The sequence below is a fragment of the Capsicum annuum genome, chromosome 6 (assembly GCF_002878395.1).
Source record: "Capsicum annuum cultivar UCD-10X-F1 chromosome 6, UCD10Xv1.1, whole genome shotgun sequence".
Taxonomy (NCBI): domain Eukaryota; kingdom Viridiplantae; phylum Streptophyta; class Magnoliopsida; order Solanales; family Solanaceae; genus Capsicum; species Capsicum annuum.
Window position 1 is genome coordinate 40,953,875 of NC_061116.1, and position 24,880 is coordinate 40,978,754.

General features: G+C 36.7%; 1 protein-coding gene across 1 annotated transcript; it reads left to right on the forward strand.

The window, feature by feature from the left end:
• Nucleotides 1-2,166: 2,166 nt before the first annotated feature.
• Nucleotides 2,167-8,714, forward strand: LOC107873416 (internal alternative NAD(P)H-ubiquinone oxidoreductase A1, mitochondrial). Its single transcript, XM_016720261.2, has 8 exons — nt 2,167-3,054; nt 4,065-4,278; nt 4,873-5,033; nt 5,148-5,213; nt 5,918-6,078; nt 6,314-6,428; nt 7,347-7,526; nt 8,290-8,714. Exons 1-8 carry the CDS (start codon nt 2,599-2,601, stop codon nt 8,440-8,442), a joined length of 1,506 nt encoding a protein of 501 aa, XP_016575747.2. The 5' UTR covers nt 2,167-2,598; the 3' UTR covers nt 8,443-8,714.
• Nucleotides 8,715-24,880: the final 16,166 nt, after the last annotated feature.

Consider the following 24,880-nt stretch of genomic DNA (forward strand, 5'->3'; position numbering starts at 1 on the left):
TACCTATTTTACCTTCTAATAGTTCAGCCGATTGGTGTTATATTTAAAGAGATATCATCTCAGATAAACAATATTTTCTTAGGGTGTGTTAGGTTAAAGAGGAAAGTATTTTTCATGAAAAATCTAATTTTGAAAAAAATAAATGAATTTTTAATTTATGTTTGTGTGTTTGGTAAGTAAACAAATATTATTATGTTAAAAACATTTGTATATAATTTAAAAGAATACCATAGGAGGTCGAGATGAGGAGGTAGCGGTGTCATGTGGGCAGTGGTGGAGCTAGAATTTTTATTGAGGGGGTTCAGAAATAAACATACGAACTAATCGAAGGGGGTTCAGCACCTACTGTATATATATAAAAATATTTTAGACCATGTAAAAATAATATAAAAATAGTATGATTTTTCATCGCGGGGGTTAGGATGAAAAATGGCTCCGCTCCTGCATGTGTGGTTCTGATATGGGACAAAGGCGGATCTAGAATTTTAACCTTATGGATTCAACATTTTAAGATTTTTAACACTGAACCCATTATATTTTTAAAGTTGTGGTTCTTATTCATTATTTATTGCAATATTTGTAAGTTTTCACACATCAATTTATGTTCGGCATCAAAAATTGCGGTTTCAACCAATATGGTACATCCGCACTTGGCTAGGGGTAAAATTGACGTGGGTTGGTGAAGGGGAGGACACAATAAATGTGAAACGTTAATTGTAAAACTTATTTCCCCTCCTTTCACAGGAAAGTCATTTCCTCATTCGAAATTTAAAAAAACAAAAAAAAAAAAAAAATTGACGAATGGAGAATGGAAAAATTTAACATTTTCCAGAAAATTATTGCAAGAATTCAACCCCCAAAGGTACCACCCCTTTTGCACAAGGCTACTCCTTATCTAAAATAGTCCCCACTTGATGCCTACACTTGCGGTATATACGACGACTGAACTTAGCTTCCACCTATTCCCTATCCGTTACTACAATTTAGTTTGCACCAAATTAAATTTTTAAAATTCACAAAAATTAGAGAATATATATATATATATATATATATATATATATAAGTGGTACAGCTATTTTTTTTATATACTGGTGTGACTGAAATGTTATTCTTCACACTCTAATTTCAATCATTTAATTTAATTTAATTTAATTTTTTATCATATCTCTTGGAATTCATGTAAATCTGGCGCAAAATAGTGCAAAGATGAAGAAAACAAGGTCTACGTGGAAATTGGAATATCAATTAGTTAAGATTATACTTTAGTTGTGTTAGTCCTCTTTTAATTTCGATAGAGATTCATATGCAGAAAATGTAGATGACCTCAAGTGCTAGAGAACTAAGTTTTTTGAGGGTTGAAGTTAAAAACTAAATTGAGTTATCTGAACAATCAAAAGTGTTGAAGTTAGAAAAATTAAAATGAGTTATCTGAACAATCGAGGATGAATATATAGTCGACCTCAACTTGCTTGGTGTTAGTTTGTCCTACATTTATTGAGGGGATAGATTATTGTTTTTTTTTATTTGATCTTGACAATCTTCACGAATATGAGTAACTGTTGGATCTCCTTTTATCATCACCTTGCATTGATGGCATAGTTTTTGTTATTATAATGATTTATTTTTAATCTTGAATATTGGGTCCGAATATTGGCATGATATATATATATACAGATCTTAATTTGACATGAACTTAAACAATCCACCTTACAAAATGATATCTAGATATCATTGAGTTGAAATTATTAAAATCAGGCCTTGGATCACACCCCAAAAGCTAGCTCATGAGGAGAAGGATTGTCTAAGCCTTTCTTCTTAATCTTTAACACACCACCTCACGCCCAAGCCTAGTTAATTGGGCGTGGACACCCAACATTGGGTGAGAATGGGCCCTACGATCTCCCCGAATTTAAATCGGGGATCCAACATTAGGTGAGAATGGGCGATCTAACTCACACCCCAAAAGTTAGCTCATGAGGAGAAAGATTGTCCAAGCCTTATAAAGATGACTTTCTTTTTAATCTTTAATACCCCACCTCACGCCCAGGCCTAGGCCTGGTTAACTGGGCGTAGACACCCAACATTGGGTGAGAATGGGCCCTACTCTAATAGGATGTTAAAATGGTACCTTGGAGCTAACTCACAACCCAAAAGCTAGCTCATGAGGAGGAGGATTGCCCAAGCCTTATAAAGAGACCACTCATCTCATTAACCACCACCAATGTGGATTTTCTTTTCAATCTTTAACAGAAATACTTAGATGTGCATTCTCAATGTTGTGGTCTTGAGTTGTCAGTTGCCAAGTTAAGGTTCATATCTATGTACTATGCCTATATTATTTACACCAGTTGTTCACATATGAATGTACCATTGGTTGAAGTGGTAAACTTTTGTCTGCTTATAGAATTTTGGACAATTTGAACAATCTCTGAGCTAGCTTTTTGGAAGAATCTCAAAATCCATTTTCTTTTATCATTTGGGATGAAATTTAGTTTTGGCTTCTGTTATTCCTTACTGTTACTGCTGCAACTCAAGTCTTGAGTATCTAACTCTTCATGCATTGGATGAACAACTAAAAAGTAGAAAATTTCTAACACAATGCCATGGTTCAAGAATCTCATCAAAATCTCCTCTACCATTTTGAACCAATCATCATCTTACAAATCTATGACCCCACTAGTCTCACCTTCACTTACCCAATTTCTACAATTCACTAAAGACTACTCTACCAATAATAATGGGATTACTAATCATCATGTTGCTGGTTTGGAACCAACAAAAAATGACCAAAAGCCAAGGGTGGTCGTGTTAGGCTCTGGATGGGCAGGTTGTAGGTTAATGAAGGACATTGACACTAACATTTATGATGTTGTTTGTGTGTCTCCTAGGAACCATATGGTGTTCACTCCATTATTGGCATCTACTTGTGTTGGTACTCTTGAGTTTAGGTCTGTTGCTGAACCAATTGGAAGGATTCAACCTGCTATTTCAAGAGAACCAAGTTCTTTTTTCTTTCTTGCTAATTGCAGTGCCATTGATTTTGATAATCATACGGTATGCCTAGTTTGCTCCTTTTGTTGCTTTTCCTTTTTGGTTGTTTAAATTGTTGTTTTTTCTTATGTATATGATAGTGGTGTCTGGGTCAGTTTGGCACACTTAATTTCACAAGATACCTACTATCTCCCATTCCACCAGCACAGGTATTAACTGTTTCCACCGGAGGCCTCATGGTTTTCAATCTACTTCATTGATCACTAGGCAATACCCTTGAGTGCTATTGTTTTTCTTGTTCTTTTTTTCTGATAATCGTGGCGTCCGGACCATCTTGCCTACACCTAATTCCACATGGTACCTAATGTCTTCCACCAACATAGATACCGAGAAACTCTATCCACCTGAGACCTCACGGTTTTCATACCACTTCATCGACCACTATATTAGGTGCTACTATTATTCTTTTTCTACTCTCTGTCCTAAGATCCCATTATTTGTGTCCATCTGTTTACCCTGTATTTTGGCATTTTAATGAGTTGCTTACAAAGGCTTGTATCATCTTTTATATTGTGTCGAGAGTTCAAAATACTCCACCTAAAGTCCAGCAGGGCTTCATTAGTCTTATTGGAAAGGGAATTGCATTCGCTAACAGAACTTTCTACAATTCTGCACACCCTAGGAGAGTTCAAAGGGTGTGGTTCCACTTGGTAGCCTAAATTTACTTACCCCTTTAACATGCAAGTACGCTTAAGCTACTAAGCTCAAAACAGCCCATAGCCTTACTTCAAAGTAGTAGCTTGAATTCAAGTATTAGAACAAGTCTTATTAGATTTCCTGACTATGGAATTTTAGAGTTTAATATAACTTACGTATTATATTAGCGATTGAAGAAAAAAATTCAAAAATACTACTAGTTGTGAATTTAGTGTAAGGAGATTATATTGTAGTTTAAATTTCGAATAGCTAAATGAATATGAATTCTTGAAAGTTGTATCAATTAAATTGTATCAATTTTTTACTTTAGATTATTGCCCAGTTGTTTCTTTAGCAATATGTATGGTACTTTGTAGGTACAATGCCAAACTGTGACAGAGGGAGTTGAAACCGTGGAGCCGTGGAATTTCAATATCTCATATGACAAGTTAGTCATTGCATCTGGAGCAGAAGCTTTGTCATTTGGAATTAAGGGTGTAAGCGAGCACGCTACTTTTCTTCGTGAAGTTTACCATGCTCAGGAAATTCGGAGGAAACTACTTCTAAATCTCATGTTGTCTGATGTTCCTGGTATATGTTCTTTTCATTTAGAGATTCTTATGAGTATACTCTAAGGGTTGATTTCATGTACGAATCACTTAACTTCACCTGATATAATAGTAAACTCATACGAACTATTTGTTGATCATATTAAAGTAAACGAACTATGTATACAGAGCTCAAACAAATAAAAAAGCACTTGAATTTTCCATGCAAAGCCTCATGTGGCAAGTAACAAGGTATTTGTATTCCTTGAGAAATTCACACATAGTTTGATTACTTTACAGTAAAAAAAAAGTAATTTTGTAACTTTACTGTTATATAAGATAAAAATAATTAGATGTGACAATTAATTCTAACAATGTGATATTTGAAGTATATTGTGGACTGATTCTCACTTTCACTTGCCACATGAGTCTTTGCATTAGTAAATTCCGATCATTTGTATTTCCTGAGCAAATGGAACATAGTTTGGCTACTTCACTATGACAAAAAGATTTTGAGGCTTTAGTACTGTTATATTGGATAAGTTAAATGATCTGATGTGAAAATAATCCGAACAATGTGATATCTAAATTATATTATGGAATGATCTCTTCTCACTTTTGGTCATGGACGAGGCAGGAGTTAGTGAGGAAGAAAAGCGTCGACTCTTACACTGTGTTGTAGTTGGAGGTGGTCCGACAGGAGTCGAGTTCAGTGGCGAACTTAGTGACTTTATCCGTAAGGATGTTCATCAAAGATATTCTCATGTCAAAGACTACATTCGTGTCACGTTGATTGAGGCAAGCTTGTCTCTATAATTATTGTCATCTCTGTATGACATCTTTTGGCTCGTCTAAATGCAGTAGCACTGTTTAAGTCTTGAAAAAATTAAGCTCTGCATCTTTAATTGACAGGCAAATGAGATACTGTCCTCCTTTGATGATCGTCTGCGTACATATGCAACTAAACAGTTGACTAAGGTGAGAGATTTTATTTAAAGGTAAGGGTGTATGACTTTATGTTACTATTCAATCATATTAAAACAATACAGAACTATGTCACTACTTTGACACAAAGCCCACACACAGACAGTCAAATGCTTTTGTTATCAGAGTAGTGTGAATGAAGACAGCCTAGGATTAAATTTCTTCTGTGCAATGTGAAAAGATGTATAATGTTTTTTGAAGTATTATAAACGGTGCAATAGTTAGTAATGGGATTTGAACCCACAACCTCAAGGTCAATAAAATTTTTACAAGTCCCTCTACTCCACTAGACCAACAACACACTTTGGTTATGGATTCCCAACTTATAATTTTTATATATTTACTATATTTCTCTATATAAATACTAGATCCATACGAAAGTTACTGGGTTCCCGGGAACCCCCAACGGAACCCCTAGATCTGCCCACCACAAGGGTGTATTGTACGCAGCCTTACCTAGCATTTCTACCAAAGGCTATTTCCAAGGCTTGAACCCGTGACCTCCTGGTCACATGGCAGCAACTTTACCAGTTACTCCAAGGCACCCCTTCAATCCTAACAATAACTAACAAAAACTGTTGTTGTAATACTACTTTAAGTATGAACATCCTACCAAGCATCCAAGAAATATGAGTCATTTATATCATCTCCAAATTGAATTCCTGGATCCTATGTTTATAGTAATATCTTATTTTCAGTCAGGAGTTCGTCTTGTACGAGGCCTTGTCCAAGATGTGCAACCAGAGAAGATAATTCTTAGTGATGGCACAGAAGTCCCTTATGGTCTATTAGTGTGGTCTACCGGTGTTGGCCCTTCACCTTTTGTCAACTCACTTGATATACCAAAAGCTAAAGGAAGGTAAGTAGACATTTCACTCAACAATTTCCTATATAAATTCTTCTCTTTAACTTCTTAAGATTCATTGGCCTTTGTTCACTGTCTGAAGTATAAAGAATAACCAAATAATAGAAAATAATGGAGGCTCTAAGATAAGGAGCGAAGGAACAGCTGCACAGTAGCCGGTCTTAGCTCGTGTGTATTGTTTTATTCATTAGGTTTGGTTCCTTACTGATAACTCTCCATGAATTAATAGGATTGGAATTGATGAATGGTTACGCGTCCCATCAGTACAAGATGTATACTCAATTGGTGATTGCAGTGGTTTTCTTGAAAGTACAGGCAGACAAGTGCTTCCAGCACTGGCTCAAGTAAGTTATATAGATAATGCAAGACTTTGACACAGTATTCATATAGTTCGTTCACTTTAACTCTCAACATTGGGATAGGCAGAGTTCTAAATTTGAAAAACTGTTTTGAATGTGAGGCTGATTATCTATGTTCTAGTTCTCTGCATCATATATTTACCTGAATTTGCACAAATGTAGTCAAGTTATGTTGACTTAACTGTTTTATCTGTGTAGTTGCGATGTAGGCTATCACAGCGTCTTTTTTTCTGACTTCTTTTTAAATGCATAGAACAACTACTTCTACTACACCTCAAATCCCCAGCATGTCAGCAAGTTTCTTGATGCATATCGTCGTAATAAAAAGGATAACGTCACTGTTTTAAGTTGAACAAGAATCCAAATATTCCAAACCTCCTAAGACTAGCAGCATTAGATATTACAGATTACGTACCATTTGCTTATCCTATTAGTTCAAGGGGACATGTGATGTCCTCTACGTTGATTATGCGATGCCGTGAATCTATGTTGTTTGGATCCTCCAAAAATGTCGCGCCACCCTTGTTTGGATCCTCCACAAAATGAATAGTATTTGGAGTGTCAAAACCAAAATGAGGCGGCATTTTGAAGGATGCGAACAACATTGACAATAGTTGCCACATAAGTAACAACTTATGTAATTAAGCTCTTTGTGTAGCTTATTGTTTTTCTAATGTGTGTGGTTGATGTTAAATATCTTTTCAATGTTTTGACATACTTGTGTGTTTATAGAAGCAGAGTGGGATGTATTAAAAAACTTTTAGCACAAAGATAGGTTTGAGCATAAGTTATGAGTTCTGTCAAATCCACAACCACAATGCTGGCTTTCCTCTATGTTTTGAGTCACAAAATTTTAAGGTAAATGTCTTTAAATGTCTTTGTATACTTGGTATGTTTGATCAGGTTGCAGAGAGGCAGGGAAAATATCTAGCAAGTCTGTTGAACAAAGTGGGTAAAGAAGGTGGAGGGCATGCCAATTCTGCACAAAACATGAACTTTGGAGATCCATTTGTCTACAAACATTTGGGAAGCATGGCTACTATTGGAAGATACAAGGCCCTTGTGGACCTCAGAGAGAGCAAGGTTTCCTCATTTTTTTAAATCTACTTTCCTTTTCGTTATTATGGTAGTATTTGTGCCAGTTTGAACGTACTTTCACTTTACCCCGAGCACTTACTACCTCCCACTAGCATAAATACTGAGTAATTATATCTACCAAGAGCTTAGACACATGAAAAGACATTTCAGTAGTTTTGTCTTTGCTGGAATTTGAACCCCAACTTCCCACGGTTTTCAGGTGCGTTTGCACAAATGACCTTTTTTTTTCGAGGCACAAGCCTAATGAGCTAAATTTGTCTGCAAAAAGAAAAATTCATTCAACTACCTCTTAAAGGCGAAATTTAGCCCACTAGGCTAAAAACAGAACAAGAAACTTAAAGAGTGAACTTGATCATGATCTTATGGTGCAAATTCATGTTATTTTAACCCACTTCATGGGCTATTAGACTACATCCTTTTACCTATGTTTATTATATAATAACACTTGTTAGCTTACTCATTGATTGGATGATGCTCGTGACTTTCTTCCACTTCATTGACTAGACACATATATGATATATGATACATCCATTTCACATCAAAAAATATTTATTTGTACATCGGCACCTCTAGCAAGTCTTTTGATCCCTGTCATTGTTCATTGCCTCAGGTTGGAACTAATTACTATAACTCACCCAGCCCCCTCTAATTAGTAGACATTTTTTCACAAATTTTACCAGCGGAAGCTCTTATTTTCATATATCTCGTTTCTTACCTTATTCATTCATAGAATTAACTTGTGTTGCAGGAAGCAAAAGGTGTATCCCTAGCAGGATTCACTAGTTTTTTTGTTTGGCGTTCAGCATATCTGACTCGTGTAGTAAGCTGGAGGAATAAGTTTTATGTTTTAGTTAACTGGTTGACAACCTTAATCTTTGGTCGTGACATAAGTAGGATATAGACACAAAAACAAAAATGGTTCCTTGAGTTTCACCATAAGGTATCATGCATGTACTCTTGTGCGCTCGTTGGATTTTGTGCAAGCAGCGTCTGTCTATTATCAAGATTTCGATTAGGGGTTGTAGAGATCACGGAGATGTACTTCATGTCCCAAAATGTTTTACTTTGCATTATTTTCATATGACGTCGGTGTATTTGTACATATTCATACCAACTTTTAAGAAAAAAAAATATGTACATATTTATCGAATGAAAATTTTTAGATTGTTGTTATGTAGTAATGAGGATACACAACTTCAACACAAATAAACTTGGATACAGAGGCCAATTTATTTATTTTTTAAAAAAAGTATGGTGGCTTGCAAGATTATTGGAAAAAAGTGCTTTTAAGCCGTAACAAAGTTGTATTATGTATTTATTATTAGTGTTAATTGAAATTTTCTTAATATTTTTTTGTTAAACTTTTGCAATCTATATGCATATATTTTCAATGTTGTACTATTTTCTAAAATTATGGTTAATGCAATTGTGATTGAAAGAGTAGGTTGTAGATAACTAAATTTTTAGTTACTTACTGTTAGGAATCGGGCAAAAATAGAGCAAACCACAAGCAGAAAGAAAAACATGAACACACATCCTTGCGGGAAAAACCACGGGCAAATGCAATGTGGAGAATGTGTATTTTCTGGATACACCAAAACAACCCACTAAATGCACTTATATAATATGTGCATACAAAAAAAGTCCTAGGCCCAAAAAACATAAAGGTCCACGGGCCTATCGGCTCGATCCCTACGCTACCACCACAAACCCAATTGAAAATCACAAACATGAGTTGCACCGCGAAACTTTCTGGGCCGAATCAACAAAATTCGGGTCACAACTCTAACAATCTCCACCTTAACACGAATTCTAATTCAAAACTCAAATCCATTTCAAGACAAACTCTCCACCTCTTCCACAAAAGTCCCTAAGGGAACATCTTAACATCTAACACTAACCAAGTCCAAGCAATGCTCAAACTTGGCACTTGGTAGTGTCTTGGTCATCATATCAGCAGGATTATCATGAGTACTAATCTTGCTCACCACAATATCACCACGAGCAATAATTTCACACACAAATTGATACCGAACATTGATGCGCTTTGTCCTTTCGTGAAACATCTGATCTTTCATAAGGAAGATAGCACTTTGACTGTCGCAAAAAACCGTAGTAATCTGTAAGTCTTTGCTAAGTTCACCAAAAAGACCCTTCAACCAAATAGCTCCCTTGAAAGCCTCTCTAATAGCCATATACTCTGCCTTCGTAGTTGACAGCGCAATCGTAGTCTGTAAGGTAGATTTCCAACTAATAGCACAACTACCAACGGTGAAAACATAGCCTGCAGGGGATCTCCTTTTATCATGATCTCCTGCAAAATCACAATCAACATACCTAATTACTCCATCTCTATTTCGCCCAAACTGCAAACAAACATCAGCAAATCAATGCAAGTATCTGAAAATCCATTGAACTGTTTTCCAATGTTCTTTGCCAGGATTTTCCATATATCTGCTAACTGCACTAACGACATAAGATAAATCTGGTTGGAAAACCACCATCGCATACATAAGAAACCCGACAGTACTAGAGTATGGAACTCGAGACATATAGTCACGCTCATCATCTGTCTTTGGAGATAAAGTGGCCGAGAGTTTGAAGTGAGCTACTAATGGAGTACTACAGGCTTGGCATTTTGCATATTGAACCTGTGAAACACATTCTCAATATACCTTTTCTAACTCAAGTATAACTTACACTTCTCTCTATCCCTCATAATTTTCATGCCAAGAATCTTCTTTCCTGCTCCTAGATCCTCCATCTTAAACTCCTTGCTAAGCTGGGCTTTGACTTTTATTATCTCTCTCATATCCTTTGCTGCAGTCAACCTATCATCAATATACAAGAAAAGATACACAAACGAACCATCACTCACCTCTTTGAAGCAGACACAACTATTATAACTACTACTCCGAAACATATGAGAGGTCATAAAAGATTCAAACCTCTTATACCACTGTATAGGAGACCGTTTTAAGCCATAAAGAGACTTTTTCAACAAGCATACATAGTCCTTCTTTCCTGAGACTACCAAACTCTCTGGTTGCTGCATATAGATATCCTCCTCAAGTTCTCCATGTAAGAATGCAGTTTTGACATCCAACTGTTCAAGCTCAAGATCTTGCATGGCAACAATACTAAGCAAGGCTCGAATCAAACTATGTTTTACAACTGGAGAAAACATATTTGTGAAGTCAACACCTGGAACTTGACTGTAACCTTTAGCAACTAGTCTTGCTCTGTACCTAGCATCTTCAACTCCCAATATTCCTTTTTTCTTTTTGAATATCCACTTACAACGGACAGCTTTCTTATCTTTAGGCAATCTCACCAAATCCCATGTGTCATTCTTATGAAGTTATTCCATCTCCTCCTGCATAGCAATCATCCATCGGTCAGAATCATCACAACTAACTGCCTCTAAGTAAGAAGAAGGTTCTTCACCGAAATCAATACCTTCTGCTACATTTAATGCATAAGCAACTAAATCAGCTTCAGCATACTTCTGAGGAGGTCTAATATCTGGTGTAGAAGAAATAGTACCACTCTGTATCTTCGAGCTAGACTGAGAAGTAGGAATTGGTGTAGACTTTGCTCTAATTTGCAATTCAACGTGGGTGAATGACTTTTGCTGATTCATGTCGCTAAGCTCAACTGGGGGCGAAGCACTAGATTCGGAGGGAGCCCGAAGTATGGTAGTTTCATCAAACACAACATCCCTACTAATTATAACCTTTCTGCTTTTAGGACACCAAAGATTATAACCTTTAACACCAGGCTTATAATCCATAAATAAGCACTTGACAAATCTAGGTTCCAACTTTCCATTATCAACATGAGCATACGCAGGACATTCAAATATCCTCAAATCAGAATAACTATCAGGAGTACCAGACCATACCTCTTATGGAGTCTTTTTAAAAAACCATGACTAAGGGAGAGCGGTTAATAAGAAGAAAAGTTGTGGAAGCAGCTTCGGCCTAAAAAGACTTGGGTAAACTAGCATTAGAGAGCATACAATGCACCTTCTCCATTATAATCCTATTCATTCGTTCAGCCACACCATTCTGTTGTAGAGTATGATGAACTGTCAAGTGCCTCACAATTCCTTATGACTTGCACAGAGCAAAATTCATTAGAGCGGAACGCTAAACGATTATCAGTACGAAGGAGTTTTACCTGCTTCCCTATTTTCTTTTCAATCATAATCTTCCACTCCTTGAAAGTAAGCAACACATCATTCTTTTGCTTCAGGAAGAACACCCAAACTTTTCTGGAATAGTTATCAATAATAGTTGACAAATAATTCGTACCTTCTCTAGAAGGTACTCTAGAAGGATCCCAGAGATCAGAATGAATATAATCAAGTGTGCCTTTAGTTGAGTAGATGCATTTAGTGAATCTGACTCTCTTCTACTTCCTAAAAATGCAATGCTCACAAAACTCTAGTTTGGTAATACTCTGCCCATCAAGAATTCCTCTCCTGCTTAGTTTATCCATCCTGTTTTCACTCATATGCCCCAGACGCATATGCCAAAGTTTAGCAACATCACTTTCTGATAGAAAGGAGGTAGAAACAGTTGTATCACCTGTAACAGTAGAACCTTGCAGGACATACAAATTAGCAAACTTTCTATGTCCCTTCATTACAACAAGAGCACCTTTAGTAACCTTCAAGACTCACCTTCACCACTGTACCTATAACTGTTCAAAGTAAAAATACTCAAGGAAATAAGATTTCTCTTTAGGTCTGGGACATACCGCACATCACCAAGTATTCTCACAACCCCATCAAACAACTTGATCCTGATTGTTCCAATACCACCTATCTTATACGGTGTGTTATTTCCCATCAACACAGCACCTTTAGAGACTGTTTCATATGTTGTAAACCAATTCCGATTACGACACCTATGAAATGTGCAAGCTGAATCAAGAATCAAATCCTTATAGGGTTTGGAGTTACCATTAGAAACTACCAAGAGTTCTCCATCACTACCTCCATCTTCCACAAAACTGGCTTCACCAGACTTCTCTAGTTGGTTTTTCTTTGGTTTGGAGCTTCTCCTTTCTCTCTATTTTGTAGCTTCTAACACTCGAATTTGATATGACCCTTCTTCTTGTAGTAATTACAGGTTTTATTTATGTTTCTGGATTTTGACCTATTCCTGTCATCACCCTCAGAATTTCTCTTATGAGTCCTTCCTCCTCGAACAATAAGACCATCTCCGTGAGTCTCCGACCCATTCACAAGATATTTCATCTTCTCATTAGAAAAAAATGCATCAGAGACTTCATCAATCGTTAAGGTATCACGACTATATAAAATCGTATCCCTAAAGGTCGTGTATGATGCAGGCAACGAACACAACAAAATCAACCCTAAAATTTTCTCATCGTACTTAACCTCTAGAGTCTTTAAATCAGAGTCAATTTCTTTAAATACAGATAGGTGATCCTCCAAGGACACACCCTCAGACATACGATGGGAATAAAGTCGTTGCTTGAGATGCAACTTACTTGTTAGGCTCTTCATCATACACAACGATTCCAGTTTCAACCACAACGCAGCTGCTGTGGTCTCCTTCAAAATATCTGTAGAATCTGATTGAATAAATGAAGGTGGATCTGAGATAGAGTCTTCCAATTCTTACGTCGTTTTTCCTCGTCCGTCCACGATGAGGGCATCTTCTCAAACCCTGATAAAGCATCGTCCAAATCCATCTGGGCGAGCACAACCCGCTTTTTAACCTGCCATAACAAAAATCTGGTGTTGCGATCTAATAGCAGAATATTATACTTCATGGTTTTCATCCCCAAGAAAACAATCGAACAGGCTCTGATACCAGTTTGTTAGGAATCAGGCAGAAATAAAGCAAACCACAAGCAGAAAGAAAAACAAGAACACACAGATTTACGTGAAAACCCTTGCGGGAAAAACCACGGGCAGATGTAGAGGATGTTTCACTATAATGAAAGGAGAGGAGTACAATGTGGAGAATGCGTATTTTTTGGATACCCCAAAACAACCCACTAAATGCACTTATATAATATGTGCATACAAAAAAAGTCCTAGGCCCAAAAAACATAAAGGTCTACGGGCCTATCGGCCTGATCACTACGCTACCACCACAGACCCAATTGAAAATCACAAACATGGGCTGCACCGCGAAACTTTCTGGGCCGGATCAACAAAATTCGGGTCACAACTCTATCACTTTCTACTTTTTATATTTGTCTAATTGACTTCAATTAGATCAATCATGTTTATAACATTGGCTTTATAAGATTTCTTCAATTCTTTGAGTGTCTTTTTAGACATTTCAAACTCGAACTGGTTAGATTATCAAACGGTAAATTTAAAAAGGTGTTCTCTTAACTTTGAGTATCTTTTGAAGCATAACAATTTAGTCCTATTTTTATAGTTAAAAGTAATACGAGATATTATACAAGTAGAAAATGATGCTCTAATTGCCTACTCAATCAAGAGAAGTCTTAATTCTATTTGTAAATGTTCTACTACTTCTAGAACAATTTTAATAGTTTCTGTAACAATTTACTCAATTAAAATAAATTCAAAAACTAAATCAAGAAGAACTTAGCTAAAATCTAAATACTTGTGATGTGTCGTGTGTCTGACTGTATATGTTTTAAAAAATACCTTTGAAAAATAACACCTGATATTCACCAAAAGTACACAAGTTCACCAATAATCAATGTGAATTGTGAGGCTACGTTAGTTTTTTACTGAAAGTTTTTCTTCGTGATTAAATAAAAGACAAATACTTCACACACCATTATAAATCTGAACTGTGTTCAATAGAGTCAAGGGTCCTAATAAGAATATAGTCATGCTACTAAGGCTACCTTCAGTTTTCAAAGATACATAATTCTTTTATAGCTGGGGTCACATACTTCTAAGCCCTGGATGTATATCTATCATGCATATTTACCACAACAAGAGAAGATAGGTAACGTGGCGCATATTAAACAAAGTATTGATTTGTAAAAATACGAACCTAACAAAGTTCGCACCTAAAGATCAAATAATATTCAGTTACTTATCCTAATATACATTCACGATACATATGATAGTTCGAGAAAAAACAGGTCATATGTATCATCTGATTCAAACTATCATTCGAAGTAAACCAATGAACATGCTTGATAAGCTAGATTCTTATCATCTGAAATACTTCAACTCATATTTTTTAGTAAAAACTAATTATTAATAACAGAAAAGAACATCTCATCTAATGTTTAAAAAATCAACCAGGAAAGTATAATAAAATCCGATGTCATGCATTTAAACTCCTTTAAAGTAAGAGAACAATACGTTCATAGTTAGAACAAGTAAAAGAAAAGGATGAAGCACTGGTCATTTGAGGGGCAGTGAACTAGAGAATAGTCGACCTCAAATCTACTATCTCATTACGAATGGATTCAAAATCCTTTTGGAGCACATATGTTGTCGTTTAATGAAAGAAAAAGAAGAAATGACTATTTCTAAAGAGGTGAGGAAAAGGTAAAGCTTGAGAAGTATAGATGGCGGTTGAGAACAAAAACTTGGACGTGTGCATATTGTTCTTGTGAGTGTCAAAGCTGAGTTTTGTTGAAGATATAATGTAGTAGTATTTATCGGAGACAAATGCTAGGGTTTGTGGATTTTGAAATTCAAATTCAAAAATGTCCAAAGGGTGCTATGGGCAAGAGTTTCTGTGTAATGATTCTCTAGGTCATTTTGTGCATTTCCATGCATTTTCATTGTTTAGAGTTTTTCTATAGCTGCCCCAAGTTATTTATAACTTACTGGAGATGACAATTCAGTTACCAAGCAGTTCGTTTAGCTTTTAGAGTCAATTCCCTGTTTTGAAGTATTCGTTGGTAAGAATTGGGTATTGGACAAAAACTTCATTTTAACGACCTCGTAAACTAATTCTAAAAACTCGATCATCTCCAAAACATTAAATTTAGGCTAGGGAGACCTTTGCTTCGGGTCTTAAGGCTTCCAGACTCATTTCGGGCTATTGGTTGGAATTTGATAAAAATGGATCCAAAGTGTGGGACCCACTTTTTGTTGAAAAGACCTCGAATAGAAATTTTGACTGTGTCATTGAGTCTAGAATGTCAAATTTGATAGGGTAACATAGTTCATTTGTATTCATGGGATTCCAAATGAATCTCGAGGGGTCGGTGGAGACTTGAATATTTTTCAAGTCTCAGCTGGTGCATCCGCTAAAGCGGCCCTTTGGGCGCTTTAGCGAAGGCCGTTTTAGTGGCCAACTGGGCACTTTATAGCAGTCTGCCATGCCAAGCGGGTACCACTTAAGCGGTATCTGGGAGGCATTAAATCCCCTACTTACCTGATTTTTCTCCCATCTTCTCACAAGTCTCAAGAGTGAAAACCCTAGAGAGTGTGGGAAATTGGGAGGAACATTATTAGTATATTTTGGGGGTGTTTTTTAGCTCGAAATTTCTCATTCCTTCATCAAAATCTTGGTAAGTTCTCGTTTAATTTGTCTCGAAATTTTAGCATCGTTTGAGCTCAAAATTTATCCATTCTTGTAATAAATATTACTTGAGCATAGAGGGACGTGTTGATGATTTCAAAAGTGTGATTCTGCAAGCGAGTCCCATATGAAATTTTGACTTGGTTTTAGATCCGCAGCATAAAAATACAATATGGATATTGTTGTTCTCGTATTGATGAGTAGTTTATTATTTTAATAGCGTGGTATCATGCGAAAGATTTTTGAAAGGAGAAATTAATGATTTAGCAGACTTCACCAACTTTCTTCAGCGTCCAAGTTGGCTAGGCTTATCTTTCTCATAGATTAGGCTAAAATGTAGTATATTTATGATATTGTGTTAGATGTGGATTAGGAATTAGGACTTGTAATTACACTTGTCTTGAATTGGATTAATTAGCCTATTTAGAGGTCGTAATTAGGCGAAATTGACTTAGTTACTCATGCTTTAGGCAGAATGTCTATCTTAGGACTAAAATATAGTTCATTTAATATCTAGTAGTTAAATTAGACACCTTAGTCTAGTTTGAGGTAGAATTTACCTTATATTAATTTTTGGGGATTAAAAGTGGGCCCCTTCAGTCCACCTTAGGCTAAGACTACTAGTAGCCCCTTGTAGACTTATTGGAAGTATTACATCCGCTAAATTTACATTCTAGAGCTTAGGAAGTTTATATGTATGATGCTTTATGAGATATTTGTACTTGGAAGACGATACTAGTTTCAATTCGAGTTCGGCGATTTATGACACTAAGACCAGGTTGATTCTGATATTATTCATGATATGAGTTTCGGTTCAAGTACAATAAATGATAATATAAGTTTTGGTTCAAGTTCAGCATCGAGAGGTTGCTTACGATGGTTATAAAACTGGTTTGAGTCCTGCGTTTACAGTATGGAAGGATCCATAGTTATGATTTTGAGATATGTTTAATTCGTATAATTTTAGATCTTGGTTTCACCCTCTGGATTATAAGGGCCCGCATTGGGTTATTTATTTTTCCACATGTCCTGGCTTATGGGAGCCAGTTTTATAGTGATAGCTATATTTTTTTTAATATTGTTTTTTCGGCTATTTATTTACAGTATTTGGAGCATCATTTCAGGTTTTTCCTGTAACGTTGACGTAGTTTATTTATCTCACATTTTATTATATTTATATTATGATTTAGCTCAATCGATAAATGATACCTACTGAGTACCCATGACTTTGGTACTCATAATACACTTCTGTACCCTTTTGGTGTAGATTCGAGTACTAGTTGCCACCGTTGATGTTTTGATTGTGCGAGCCAGAGTTCAGAGATAGGGTGAGCACTCGGAGCTAGAGTTGACCTTTTCTCCACCTTTTGTGATTTGCTTAGTCTTTTCATTTTTGAGACTGATATATATTTGACTATTAATTGTACTTGTATTCTATTGGATTAGTGGTTCTTATACCGATACTACTAGGTTGTAGGATATTGTTATTTCTATTATTTATTTGTTGTTTACTTATATATTCATGATTTATTGCTTGCAAGCCTTTTACTTGCATATTTTTGACATTTACGCTATTTTTCATCAAGTTAGACCATTGCTTATAGCTTCGGAAAGTAGTTTGTCTTAACTATCAGTGGGATAAGGTAAGTCCCATCATGACTCAAAAATTAGGTCATGACAAATTAGTATCAGAGCTCCAAGTTTGCCAGTATTGTTGGTACAAGATCAAGTATCTAGTAGAGACCCGCAGATCAAAATGGTGACGTCCGATTTTTATCTTCGGTGGGCTATAGGACATTCTTAGGAGATCATCACTTTTTTCACTTATTTTATGCTAAGAGACTGAGTTGGTTTCTAATATTTCTTTGGTTTCACTCTTTCATAAATGGCTAGGATGCATGCTACTGCTACAAGAGATGAGGACTCTGAGTTTGCAACTAGAGATCCTACCAGGACACATGGATGACCTAGAGGTCGAGGAAAATTAAGAGATATAGCCTCAGCCAGAGATCAAGATAGGGAGCCTTACCAGACCCTATTCTTGCAGGCACACCAGAGATTCCTCCACCCTAGCCAATAGTGGACCAGGGGCTAGGCTAGGCTCTACTTGAGTTTATTTGTTTATTACTGCTTAGGGATGCATTGGTTTAGCTCCTGGGTTTAGTTGGTGGTACACCGTCTGATGGTGCTTAGTCTGCAGATTAGAGTGGTACTAAGGCAAGAGTGCAACCTGTATTTGCAGCTTCTAGAGTTAAGATTCTTTGGTGCCGTTAGTCGCCCAGCCTGCCAGGTTTGTTGAAGAGTATAAGATGTTAGGTATATGCTTGATATTGACTCTGCCTAGGTTTTTTAGGACACCAAGTGAGGATGCTTATGAGTTCTTGGATGCTTACAAGGATAGGCTCCAAATTTTGGGCTAATTTAGATTCATGGTATAGACAACACTATTTTTTAGTTGCATTTAATAGCTCTACATTGAAGGAGAGGTTATCTTGATTATAGGCCAGTTGGATATCCTTTGATATCATGGACTCAGTTTTCTAAGGTTTTCTTGGAGAAGTATATACCTCGTAGCCTTAGAGATTGTTTGAAGGACTAGTTCTCAAGGTTGGAGCAATGTTCTATAGTTTTTGTGAAGTATGAGGCTCGATTCTATAAGTTAGCCAAAATTGCTATATCTATCTCGCCTACCGAAAATAAAAGTGTTTGGTTTCTCTCCGCATGGATATATAGAGTTTGGTTATGGCTGGTAGATCTTTTGCTGAGGTTTATGATCATGCTCAAGTTATGAGGGAGATGTATCACCAGGCCTAAGGAGGTAGCGATAAGAGGTTGCTTTATCAAGGCAGTTTCAATGGGAGCAGGCGTGGCTCACAGTCCAAAGGTAGTAGTTTTCAAGTAGGTACCCTCCACGTCAGTCTTTCAGTAACAGGGTTAGTCTAGTAGTCCCATTTATTCCATACTTTATCTTACCAATGAAGGCAAGTCTAGTTACAGTGATCATCCTGGCTAGAGTATTGGTCAGCCTCCAAGAGGTCCATCTTCTGGGTATTCTAGCTAAAGTGGTTATTTTAGGTCAGCTAGATCTTTTGGGTTCAGTACAGCACCTGTAATGTGTTATGATTATAGAGCCTATGACCATTTTCTTAGAGAGTGTCTTAAGCGTGGATTGGTGGTTCCTACAGCTCAGAGTATTTAGCCTATTAAGGCAATGCCGCCTTTAATTAGAGGTGGTATGCATAGTCATCGAGGTGGTACCTAGGGTGCTCGTGGAGGTCCTTAGGCGGGTAGGACAGGTGATCGATCAAGAGCCCAACTAGGTGGCGAGCGAGGTCAGTTGTATGTCGTACCTAATAGACCTGAGGTAGAGTTTTGGATGTTGTTATTATAGGTATGATTTTAGTGTGCCATCAATCGACCTTTGCTTTATTTTATTTGGGATCCATTTATTCTTATGTATCTGCTTATTATGCCTCGCAATTAAAGTTATCTTGGGATTCTTTATTTGTGATGTTATATGTATATACTCCCATGGGTGATTCATTAGTAGTGGATCGAGTTTATAGATCAGATGTGGTGACTGTTTAAGAGTTTGATGCTCGAGTTGATCTTATTGTAGTAAACATGATGGATTTGATATGATTTTGGGCATGGACTGGTCATCCCCCTATCATGCGGTGGTGGATTTTTTTGCCAAGAACATTACCTTAGCCATGCCTGGCATACCTCCGGCTGTGTGGCAGGGATCTATTAGCCGCAAGCCGACAAGGATTATTTCTTATGTTCGAGCTAAGAGACTTATTTTGAGGGGTTGTGAGTCTTATCTTATTTATATTAGTGATGTTAGTATGGAGATTCCCTTACGTGACTCTATTACTATAGTCTATGAGTTTCTAATAACGCTCAAATTACAATTTTAAATGGGTGTAATCAATCGTTGTCAATGCAATAACCCAACTTAGGTTGCGGTCGAATCCACAAGGAGTGAAGACACGGATTTCAAAGTTTGAGAGTGTTGAAAGTTAACTAGGAGTTGACTCATAATGTGTAAAATGGGGGAATTAGTTTAAATGTTTTTAAAGTACCAATTTCTTTGCTTTTAGAATACTATCTTGAGATTGAAAATTCTAAGAGTGTAATCAATTGGGAATAGGCCTTGGGGTTATGCAATTCTAGGTGTGAATTCATTTATGAGTAATTGAGAATTTATCCAAATTTAGACAGGAGTCATGGGTAGGCTAGATTTAGAGGTATTAGTGTCAATCTTTCAATAAAATACTAAATTTCACCATTGGTTTCTTGCGAACATCTCATAAGTGTAATAATTTTACCAATCTATTGCCTCAATTAACATCCTTATTTCTAAGAGATACTATCAAATGAAATAATTTAAGTTACTGTTTACATTTATTCCTCACCCATATCCCCTCTTTTAAGGATGATATGGGTTCAAAGGTAATTGGGGTTTGCGACCCCCAATTATTAGTTACATCATGGGATAAATGTAAAACTCATAACAAATAACTAATTAGGAGGATAAATAAACAACACCCACCGATAATCACAACTTATTCAACCATAACCCCAAGATGAAGAATTAGCTACTCATAGAGAGAGAAAGTGAAGATATACCAAAATTTTCCATTAAATTGACCCATGAGAAATAAAGGGAATATAAATCAAAGCTTTAAATCTCCAACAAAATGCATCAATCCTTCAATTGAGAATCACTCGCATGTATTCTTCACTCAAGAGTAGTACAATAAAGTTCAAAGATCAATGATAGATGAAAGATAATGAAAATGAGCTAAAAATTCCTATTTAAGTCCCAATTCCACATTTTCCAAATATTACAAAAATGTCACCTTACTCTTGATCTGCTTGAGCAGATCCAAAGCAGATGGAAAGAAGATGGCTCTTTTTCTTCACATCTGACCTCTTGTTGACTTGAACGGCTTGCTCATCTTTCCTTTTCAATCTTTACCTGCACAAATGATTATTAAATATGAGATTAACATCAAGTCAATGAAAAAGCATGATAATTTAAGCTAAAAAAATGCTAGCAAGTCGTTAAATTGATAACTTATCAATTTCCTTATCGATTTACCTAGTCTTTCTCCTGAGCGTGATATTGAGTTTATTTATCGTGTATTCTTATGCTTCTGGTGTTGGTTTGGGTTGTAGGGTCAAGTTATTACTTATGTATTGAGCGAGCTAAAGGTGCACGAGTGCAACTACCCCACTCATGACTCAGAGTTGGCGGATATATTTTTTGCACTTAAGATTTAGAGGCATTATTTATATGGCGTGCATTGTAAGATCTACACCAATCATCATAGTCTTTATCATTTTTTGACCTAGAGAGAGCTTAATTCTAGGCAGCGCAGATGGATGGAGTTACTTAAGTGTGATGACATCTCTATTTTATACCATTCGGGCAAGGCAAACGTAGTCGCAGATGCCTTGATCCAGAAGGCAATCAATATTGGTAGCTTGACTTCTATCTCAGTTTCTCTAAGGTCATTGGCATGGGACATCCAGTACTTGATGGTGCAACTTGATATCTCTAACCCCAGGAGGATTTTTACTAGTGTTGAGGTGATGTTTACCTTACTTGAGTAGATTCAGAGTCGCCAGTTTGAGGATATGATACTTTGTATTATCCGTGATCAGGTGCTCAGTGGTGAGTCCAAAAGGGATACCATAGACTTTAAAGGTATTATAAGATATGATGGTTGCATTTGTGTTCCTAGGGTTGGTGACCTAATTCAGATGATATTGCACGTGGCTCACAACTCCAGATATTCTATTCACCTTGGTACAACTAAGATGTATAGAGATTTAAGATAACATTATTGGTGGTGTGGTATGAAAAAAGATGTGGATGACTTTGTAGCTCGTTCCTATGTTGCAACTAGTGAAGACCGAGAGTTAGAGGCCTGGTGGCCTGATTTAGAGATTGCCTATTCCCGAGTAAAAGTGGGAGCGAATCACCATGGATTTTATTAGTGGTTTACCTCGCACCTCTCGTGGTTCTGATGGTATTTGGGTTATTGTAGATTGATTAACCAAGTTGGCATATTTCACTCTATTTAGATGTACTTTACTACCGAGAGGTTAGCCCATAGCTATGTTTGTGAGACAGTTTGCCTGCATTAAGTGCCTATATCTATCATTTCAGATCGAGGTTCGATATTCACTTCTAGCTTGTAAAGAGCTTTTTAGGAAGAATGGGGTACCCAGGTGGATCTTAGCATAACCTTTCACCATCAGATCAATAGCCAGTCGGAGCATACTATTCAGGTTCTTAAAGGATATACTCCGAGCCTATGTTATAGATTCTGGAGGTCAGTGGGAGCAACTCTTAGCTTTGGGAGAGTTCACGTATAATAATAGCTACCCTTTGAGTATTGAGATGTCACTATTTGAGGCATTATATGGTAAACAGTATCAATCTCTAATTGGACGGTTTGAGACCTCTGAGATTAGACCCCGTGATACTGAATTACTTTAGGAGTCGTTGGATAAAGTCAGGTTATTCGGGATAGGCTGAGGGAAGCTCGGCGTAGGCAGAAGGCTTATGCAGAGCATAGACTTTATGCCTTGAGGTTTGGAGTTGGAGATTGAGTATTTCTCTGAGTATCACATATAAAGGGTGTGATAAGGTCGAGAGGTAAGACAAGCTCAGTCCCAAATATATTGGACATTTTGAGATACTTTGCACAGTTAGAGATATGCTTATGAGTTAGACTTACCCCCATATTTTGTTATTGTTCATCCGATTTTCCATGTTTTTATATTGCGACAATACATATCGATGAGTCTCATGTGCTTTGGTAGAACTCAATTCAGTTGGATAAGAGATTGACCTTCGTGGAGGAGCCAGTGTTCATATTAGCCAAGGATCTCAAGTGGTTTCCCTCTAGAGAGATTCCAGTGGTTAAGGTTCAGTAGAGACACCGCCTAGTAGAGGAGGCTACTTGGGAGATCGAGAGAGAGATGTGAGACTAGTATCTTTAACTATTCGAGCCTTCAGGTACACCCTAACCCTTTACTTTTGTAGACCAAAGTTCTTTTAGTAGTGGATACCGTAAGCCCCTCTAGGTCATTTTCTGCATTTCCACGCACTTTCGCTATTTAAAGTTTTCCTATAGCTACCCCAAGTCATTTATGATTTGATAGAGCTGATAGTTTAGTTATCAGACAGTTCAGTCGATTTTTAGAGTTAATTTCTTATTTTGAAGTATTCGATGGTAATAATTGGCTATCCGGCAAGTGTATACCAATTATGATAGTTCCATCAGCTCCAAAACATTAAATTTAGGTAAGGTGTGCCTTCCATTTGGGTTTCGAAGGTTTAAGACTCATTTTTGGCTATTGGTCAGAATTTGATAAAAATAGCCCTTGGGTGTAGGGCCCACTATTCATCGAAATAACCTTGGATGGAAATTTTGACTGATCCACTGAGTCCAAAATGTCAAATTTGATATGGTAGCATAGGTTACTTACATTCACGAGATTTCGAATAAATTCTGAGGGATCGGTGAAGACTTAGAAATTTTTTGAGTCTCAGCTGGTACACCCAGCTGGTGCATTCGCTAAAATGGCCTCGAGCGCTTTAGCAGCCAGCTGGGCTCTTTAGCGGTCTTCCATGCTAAGCGGTTACCACATTAGCGATACTTGGCCTTTTTAGTGATGACCGCTTAAGCGGTCAAGTGTCCACTTAAGGGCACCTAGGAGGCATTAAATACCCTACTTACCCGATTTTTCTACCATTTTCTCACAAGTCTCAAGAGTGAAAAGCCTAAAGAGTGTGAAAAATTAGGAAGAATATTATTAAGAAATTTTGGGGTATTTGTGAGCTCGGATTTCTTATTCCTTCATCAAAATCTTGATAAGTTCCCCTTTAATTCGTGGTTATTCCTCCATTTATTTTTAAAATTCCTAGACTACGATAGGCTGATTTTTGCATCATTTGAGCTCAGAATTTACCCATTCTTAAGGGTAAATATTCCTTAAGCATAAAGGAACATGTTGATAGTTTCAAAAGTGAGATTCCATAAGTGGGGTCCATATGAAATTTTGACTTAATTTTGGGACCAAAGCTTAGATACGCAATATGGTATTGTTATTCTGGTACTAATGAGTAGTTTATTATTTTGATATCGTGGCATCATGCAAAAGTTTCTCGAAAGGAGAAATCGATGATTTAATAGACTTCACTAGGCTTCATTCGGCGTCTAGGTAGGCTAGGTTTACCTTTATCATAGATTGTGTTAAATTATAGTATATTTATGATATTGTGCTAGATATTGGTTGAAAATTAGGATTTGGAGTTGCATTTGTTGTGAACTGCATTAATTATCCTATTTAGAGGTCGTGATTAGGCACAATTGACTTAGCTATTCATTCTTTAGGTAGAATTGCTATCTTAGGATAAAATGTGGCTTATTTAATATCTAGTAGTGAAATTAGATACCATAGTCTAGTTTTGAGTAGAATTTACCTTAGAATGATTTTTAGGGATTAGAAGTGGGCCCCTTCGACCCATCTTAGGCAAAGACTACTAGCAGCCCTTTGTAGACTTACTAGAAGTGTTACATCAGCTAAATTTACATTTTAGAGATTGAGGAGGTTTAGATTCATGATGATTTATGGGATATTTATACTTGATGATACTAGTTCTGGTTTGAGTTCGAAGATTTATAACCTTAAGACCAATTTAATTCTGGCATTGTTCATGATATGAGTTTTGGCTCAAGTCCGACGAATGATATATGAGTTTCGGTTCAAGTCCGGCATCAAGAGGTTGCTTACAACAGTTAT